This window comes from Propithecus coquereli, unplaced genomic scaffold (assembly GCF_000956105.1).
Source record: "Propithecus coquereli isolate 6110/MARCELLA unplaced genomic scaffold, Pcoq_1.0 Scaffold25, whole genome shotgun sequence".
NCBI classification, from domain to species: Eukaryota; Metazoa; Chordata; class Mammalia; order Primates; family Indriidae; genus Propithecus; species Propithecus coquereli.
The window spans coordinates 540,465-548,894 of record NW_012148063.1 but is presented as its reverse complement, the minus strand read 5'-3'; the positions used below and the strand labels follow the sequence as shown (position 1 = coordinate 548,894).

The 8,430-nt window shown below is 38.0% G+C and overlaps 1 protein-coding gene across 2 annotated transcripts in view; it reads right to left on the bottom strand.

Annotated features, from left to right (window-relative positions):
* Positions 1–8,430, bottom strand: part of ESR1 (estrogen receptor 1) — a 275,328-nt gene that overhangs the window by 117,816 nt on the left and 149,082 nt on the right. For both annotated transcript variants that reach the window (XM_012646801.1, XM_012646799.1), the window contains one exon: positions 7,216–7,551. In XM_012646801.1, coding sequence (XP_012502255.1) covers positions 7,216–7,551 — 336 coding nt within the window. The remainder of the gene's footprint in view (positions 1–7,215; positions 7,552–8,430) is intronic.

Sequence of the window (8,430 nt, the reverse complement as noted above, 5' to 3'; positions counted from 1 at the left end):
AAAAAAAAAAGGAGAACATTTATTTTGTCAAAAGAATACTCACTTCACATCAGTATCTGTCAGAGGTTTTATTTAAATGAAATACCCTGACTACACTAAACTATGATCTATTTAATATAAAGTCACTTTGCACATATATAACTTTTAAAGAACATGTTCATGGCTTAAACAATTTAAACTTAGATTATAGAAATACTTCTCCAGCAGGGTTGGGGAACCTGTGGCTTTGGGGCCACATGTGGCCTTCTGGATTCTTGAGTGTTGCCTTTTGACTGAATCCAAATTTCACAGAACAAATCCTTTTAATAAAGGGATTTGTTCTGTGAAATTTAGATGCAGTTGAGAGGCCACACTTGGGGACTTGGAGGGCTGCAGGTTCCCCACTCCTCCAGCCACAAACCTATCATGAAGGAAATAAACAGGTAAGAGCTGTTATTGTGTTTTAGATCCCAGGTGATTCAGTTCCACAAGATACTCTGGACTGAGGACTGTTGCCTCATGATGGCAAACTCAATTCAAGATTATATTGGTCAAAGCAGTTTGAAGTTTCAGAAAGGAAGTAGAAGGTAAGATATTCCTTTAGCAGAAAAAAAAAGAATATAGAATTTGAATAGAGAAAGGAAGATGCAGGGATACAAACAAAGGGAAATAAAATTAAGACCCTGTGTGAAAGGGAGAATGGCAGGGGAAAGGGTGGGCCAAGTAAATTGTCTGACTTAAGCAGATCGTGTTGAAAAGCAGAAATCAAATAAGATAGGAGGAAGCAGGTTAGTGAACAGGCTTTTTGCAAAGGTCTGTTGCCTCCCCTAGAATTCATGTTCACCTGAAACCTATGAATTCAACCTCATTTGGAGTCTCCAGATATAATCAAGTCAAGATGAAGTCACACTAGGTTAGGGTGGGACCTAAATCCGCCATGATCAGTGTCCTTATAAGAAGAGGGAAATTTGAACACAGAGGCACAGAAACACAGGGAGCACACCACACAATGATAGTGGCAGAGATTGAAGAGATGCAGCTACAAGCCAGGGAACACCAAGGATTGCCAGCAGACATCAGACACTAGCAAGAGGTAGATGCAGAGCCTTCAAAGAGAGCATGGCCTTGTCTACCCCTTGATTTCAGACTTCCAGCCTCCAGAACTGCGAGAGAATACATCCCTATTCTTTTAAGCCACTTTGTGATACTTAGTTATGGCAGCTATAGGAAATTAACACAGAGAGCATAGCATTTTGAAATGATGATTTACAGATATTATTTTGGCAATAATAAGTTGGGTGAATTAAAGGGACACGAGACTGGAGCCAAAAAGACAGGTCAGGAGGACATGACAGTAATTCAATCTTAGAAAAAAATTAGGGTGTAGACCAGGCTGATGACAGTAGAATGGAAAAGGAGCATAAATCTAGAGATGTTGAAGAAGAACTGATGGTACATGGTAAAGAAGAGCCAGGCACAGAGATGATTCCACAGTTGAATAAGGAAGAAGGGTGGATCCCCTGGCAGAAATGTAGAGGAGCAGGAGAAGCAAATGAGTTGCTGGGAAAGGGGAGAAATGGAGAAAATGGCCAGTTTGCTTTCCAATGTATTGGTGAAAATGTAGCATTTAACGCTGTCCAGCAGGCAACTGAAAATGGGAACAGAATATTTAGGTTTTTCAAACCTAAAGAAAGAAATCCGGAAAGCATCAGCCTAAAAGTTAACAGCTGAGGCTCTGAGTGGAATAATTTTTCAAGTTGGTTCAAAGCAGCAGGAGGATTCAAGGCTGAGTCCTAGAGAATGTGGGGACACCTATAGCAGATGGGAAAGGCGAGAAGGGAAACCTGGCACATCCTTCACTCCTGGGGAACGATCCGATGTCCTATTTAAATTGAGTGGCAATTCACCTGATCATCTCTCATCAGCACTGGTCTTATCTAAATGTCTCAAGTCTCATGAATTTCTGTCTTTTATTTCTAAGATTAATGGAAAGTTACTCAATATATCACACAGGACAGATGAATCACAGTATATATGCAGTGAATATAAATAAAGTAAAATTTATAACTTTGAATAAATAACTTATTTTCTTTTTTTTTTTTTATTTCAAAATTGGGAAACCCACAAAACATGTAGACCAACGGGTCATATCTTTCACTTGACTTTAAAAGCTCTTAACAAACAGTAAATTTGGAAGGCCAACTATAAAAGAAGTCTTAAAATGCTTCTATAGGAGATTGTTCAACAAACAGAATTGAATCAACTGTGCAGTCATCTGTAGAAAAACTACATTGAAGCCAAACCTCATACTGTACACCAGGATGAATTCAAACGGATCAAAGATACAAATGTAAAAAAAGGGAAACTATTACATTAAAGTAACAGATTAAAACATTTTTCTGCAGGTTAGAATCTTTTATAAGATATTTACCAGGTAGATGCACAGAACCGTTAAAATTATAAATCAACTTTAAAGCCAGAAGTTCAGTGAAAAACTTGGGCAGGCAGAGGAGAAAATACACAAGAGTAAATGATTAGCCAAGCCTACATTAGATGAGCCAAACCTTTCTCTTTAGTTCAGTAGCCCCTTATTTCTTTTGTCTCAAAAGTACGATACAAAAATATTTATTTTTAAGACATGCATTAGTTTCCTTGAGCTGCGATACAACGTGTCAGAAACTGGGTGGCTTTGAAATGTATCGTCTCACAGTCCTGCAGGCTGGAAGTCTGAAACCAAGGTGTGGCAGAGCCGGGCACTCCCTAAGCGTCCTCAGGGAGAGTCCATTCTCGCCTTTTGTGACTCCCAGTGTTGACTGGCGAACCTTGAGTCCTTGGCTTGTGGATTTACCACTCCTGTCACACGACCATCTTCTCCCTGTGTCTCCTCACATCATCATCCCCCTGCGCACATCTGTCTCTGTGTCTAAATTTCCCCTTTAGTAAGAACTTCAGTCCTTACTGGATCAGGGCTTGTGCTAACGACCCCATTTGAACTTGATTCACTTTATAAAGACCCTACTTCCAAGCAAGAAAGCATTCTGAAGTACTGGGGATTAGGATTTCCACTTATCTTTTTGAAGGGATACAAATTAACCCATAATACACTTCAGTGGTAATACATTTTTCTAGCACATAAACCATCAACCACATAAACCAAACTGACATTCTCCATGCTAAACCCCACTGGGAGTAGCAGAGCCACAGGCTGACACTCCCCACAGGGTGGCCGGGAGACACTCGGCACCAGAAGTCCATTGTGCTCAGGATAAACACACAGATTCTGAGGCCCTGACCCAGACTCACTGAAACAGAACTCTGAGGAGCAAACAGGCCCAAATGAGGCATTTTTCTCAAAAACTCTCAAAATGCAAAAAGGATTTTTAAAGGCTTAATAGCATCCAGGCCAACAAGCATCTATGGGGCTTCAAAGTTTCAGTGAGGGAAAAGTCAAGTAAGCAGCTGTTTTCCTTGGGTTTCAATCAGAGCTTCCACGCGAGCAGCGGAGAGCCGGACAGGTGACTTGCAAGAGGAGTACTCAAAGGCAGCCGTGCACTGCCGGCCCAGAGGGGCTGCCGCCGAGCATGCTGGGGTGATTCTAGCCCAGTCCCAAGGCTCTCATTATACAATGATTGCAAAATCTAAACTTCAGATTGCCCTTGAACATACGCTTGTCACCTCTGCAGGATGTCACCCATACCTCTGTGTCACATTATGTTTCATCACCATGCCATGACAAAGCAGTATGAAATACCATAACAACCCGAGAGCAGGGTCCACTGGTCTGATTACAGGTTGGGAAGCAGAGTACTGGGTAGCCCTGCCAAAGTCTCTGGAATCTTCAGGTAGCTTCCAGAACAAAATTTGTTCCTTGAAGATGCTTCCAATTCTCAGATTGAGGTATTGTGCCCCTTCCTGCCCTCTTGTCCCTACCCACTTCAAGTTTTCAATGACACTAAGTGAAACTCACTTGCCTATAGACAACTGATGTCTATCAAAGTCCTCGGAGCCCATGTCTGCACATTCCTCTGGATGTCTCCCTGTCCCTCACAAAAGAAAGGCTGTACAGAAACTTCTGAGAAGCCCAAGCATGGGACTGGTGGGAGGCATGTCTACAAAAAGTAGATCCTCTACACCTGAGGCTAAAACTGAGCAAGGAGGAAACTCGAAGTAAAATGGAAAGGAGTTAGGGCTCAGAAGAAAGAGGGACTCCTTTAGTGTTGAGTCTAGAAAGACCCAGCAGGGAAGGGGAAGGAGAAAGCTCCCCTAATTTGCCACTAAAAGGATGAGGAAGGTAAGAATAGGTAAGGCGGGATGTACCACCTTTCTTTTCTTCCTCTTCCTGGGCCAGCATGTTCAGTGTACCCTCCCAGTTCTGTGCCCAGTGGTTGAAGAGGTTGTCACACTTCTAGCTATCAGTATTCAAAAGGCAATAAAAAGCCCAGGGATAGATATCTATACAAATATTCATTAAATATATAGAACTAGAGCGTAAATTTGAAGTATAAAATTGCTTTTGAGATATATAAAATTATGGTGACTCTTGGAAAAGCCTTAATTTTTAATAAAGCAGAAGGATAGTTTGGTGATGTAATTCAAGCTTCTGGGATATAAAATCAGATGTGCTTCATTAACACTGGAACTAAGAATCAACCACTCAATGATGCAATTGGGTGTGATGCAGAAATCAAAGGCACAACAGCTTTTGCAGTCATATTTTCTCCTTTTTGACCTTCAGCTAAATGATATTACATTTATTGACCCATTTCACCATGTGTAGGATAATTGTAAATTAAGATTTAATAATATAATTCTTTTAAAACTAAATCTCTACCCATGGATAAACTATAAAATATCTATTAAAGATGAATAAATTTCAGAACAAGATAAAGAGAAATGCCTCTTCTATAGCTAGATATCGAAAAGCAAATATATAGCATGTGTTATAAAAAAGCATCCCTTGTCAGAGCTCAGTTAGTAGGTTTTTATCATTCTTGTCACTGCTGTTGTTTTTAAATTGCAAAGAGAACAAATTAATTTCTTGATGTCATCTTTAGCCAGGTCTTTACAGATTAGAACTTGACTATCACACTTGTATGATGCATTTTATCCTAATGCTCTTCAGATCTTAATTCCGAATAGAGAGCTAAGTCATGTCAAAAATTATTCCCTAGATGTTAAGAGAAAGGAAAATTCAACTATAATCATCAACATTTGAAAATTATGACAATATTCTATTAGTTATTAAAAAAAAACTTTGATCAACTAAAATGGTCCAAAGTGTTGATTATTTTTGTTAATATTCATCATTCAAAAAGAAGTCAATTCACAATTTCTGTTATATTGATAGCCATTCTGAGGATTATCCAAATGTCGCACGCAGGTTTTTGTATCACATAGTTAATTCCATGTACTTCTAGAACTGGCTTCCTTGCTATTCTTCTTACTATTGATATTATCTATTTCCTCTTTTTAAATTATTATTATTATTATTCTCAAACTATGACCACATAAATGTAACATTGTCTATATTAGATTTTCAGTGTGGGCTATTTTTTTAAATGACAGATGGTATTTGGATACATAAAAGATATAAACACTTTTCAAAATGTAGCTTTGTCAATTTTCCTGAAAAGCCTGACAACCATCTTAAGTTTTTCCAGAAGACTTTTTTCTTCCCTCATTCTTAATCTTTTTTGAACCAACGATTATTTCTATTCTGCTCGGTCAGGCAAGTAGACTTTTGATTTACAACAGCTGTATGCCAATGGTACATACACACATATATATATATATATATATATATATAATTTCATTTTTGCCTTTATAATTATTTTTTAAAAAATGATCAAGTAACATGATAGAGTATGGCCCAAGAATTTTGAAATCATACAGGTCTTTTAAACTAACATAATGAAGTTATAGAGTGGTTTTGCTACACATCTTGTTACAAAAATTAGGTTAATTCTGGCTTTATCAATGGATAGCTAGGCATAGGCATAATATTTTCCTTCCTTGGTTTCTCCATTTTAATCCTGAATTCAGAATATTATTGCCATGAATTCTTCATCCAATGGTAATGTATCTGAGCTTAATTCCAGTTGTTTCAAATGCTCTTCAAAATTTTGTAATTACAAAAATGTCATGATGGGAATCTCCTGATAAGTATGAAAAATATATACTTGAGTTCAGCAGTGCTCTGGAACTAATATTACCAAGATTAAATGAGGAAAAATATATGCTTATAAGCACAATGAAACTTAAAAGCAACAAAGAGTTGGCCCTCAGGGATATGACTATTCCTTTTTTTTTTTCATTATTTCTCTTTTCCTCAAGTATAAAAACAAGGCAATAACAAATATAAAGACAAAGAAAAAACCTATAGCCACATTACATTCAGATTCCAATATTCACTTATAATATATCTGCTTCACATATGAATGCTAAAATGTGTGGGTGCTCAGTAAGACTCTTAATTCCAAAGATGGCCAGGAGTTTTTGTTGGCCAGTTGGACAGACCCTGAAAACTTAAGTTTGCCTATTAACCCTCATGCTTCCATGTAACCTAATCTCCACCACCCAAACCACCTAAATAGATGACCTCTAACAAGTGTGGATCACAGTACCACTCGCTCCTTATTCAAAGGACTGCATGTTTTTATGTTGATACATGCAAATACATATAAGATTCTCTACAGCCAGACATATGTTCACTTGACCTATAACATATTGGTGACCATTGAAATGCAAGTAAAGACTCTACATGTTTTTAGTTTCATAAAAAATGTTCAATGCATCTTAGGTAACAATTATATTAAAGTCAAGCTTTTCTGAGAGATTCAACTGAAGAACCAAAGTGTCACTTTAGCTAAATATTAAAAACTTTTGTGGATCATTCAGTGTTAAAAGTTTCTGCCACTGTGAACATAAAATATTAAATACTTTTGTCATGTAGTCTACTCCAAATCTTTTTGGTTAATGAGATGGGTTAAAAATAAATAAATTATGTCAATTTAAGAATTTTAGTCTTCTACATTTTGATTTTAAAACATGACTTTCTCGTCTCCAGGAGAATTACAGTGTATTGATACTAAAAATGAACAAATTCTGATGTAACCTTGAAACCAATTAGATAACAAGCCATTGTTTCTTTTTCTCCCACTATTCTCCCATCACATCACAACCAGTTTTTGAAAAGTTATTGACTCTTGAAATAAAAGTTGAGCTTAGCATTCTTACCTGGCACCCTCTTTGCCCAGTTGATCATGTGAACCAGCTCCCTGTCTGCCAGGTTCGTCAGCAAGCCCATCATCGAGGCCTCACTGAAGGGTCTTGTAGGATCGTAGTCAGAATAGACTATGGGGGGCTCAGCCTCCAACAAGGCACTAACCATCTGATCAGCTGTCAGGGACAAGGCCGGGCTGTTCTTCTTCGTATGCTTAATCAAGAGAGGGCTTGGCCAAAGGCTGGCAGCTCTCATGTCTCCAGAGGGCCCTGCTTCATTCCTGCCTTCCCCATCATCTCTCTGGCGTTTGTGTTTCAACATTCTCCCTCCTCTTCGGTCTTTCCGTATCCCTGAAAGCACAGGGGAAAAAAAACACAATGCATTTATTATTTTTCCCCATGCGAACTTTCATTCAAAAACAGTCTTCAAAGCTAATAGCCCTTTATTTTATTTAAAGAAATACTTTCAGGCACTGGTGAACTGTTAAGTGTTTAACAACTGGCTTTCCTGGAGAAAAAGAAAAAGGCTCTGACTCGTAGCATTTGCCAATGTCCATGGTGTAAATACTGCTACCATAACAAATTTCAAGCCACCTGTCTGACTTCAAGTGCCTTGCAAAACTCCTGAGAATTTAACGGTAGGTTTTTGTGAGCCAGTACAGACCAGCTCTGACACTCTGACATGTAGAGGTGCATGTGTGTGTGTAACAGATGTTACAAAAAACAGAATTATAATATTAATAATTAGTTATTCTTGAAATATGATTTAGCATCAAAGATCTCTTCTGCTATGAATATTCTTTTAATAATAAATTAAAAGGGCATTTTTAAAAGCATTTAGTAAACATCCTTATTACCTAAGTAGGCCTCTTAATTAGCGACACTGAAGAAGAATGACTTGCCCACAACATAAGTTATAGCCTCAGAACCCCGAGGTGTTCAGTGAGTCTCTCGCTTCTAGTAAGCTACACCTCATCACCTTAGGAATTGACCCAAGTCCCTCAAGAAGTTAACTTGGTTTTAAGCTTTTCACAAATGTATTTCTCTTTTCCTAATATAAAAGTTTTTAAATAGCTGAAAATAATTTCCCCCACTAAGGTAAATTATAAAATAGGGCACAGAGAAGGGATCCAATCTTTTTGCTGTGGTTCTTGGAGATTTCAGCTCAGCATCTTAGCCTGAAAAAGGTCATGCTGTGCTGCTGAAATGTATCAGCACAAACAAATATTT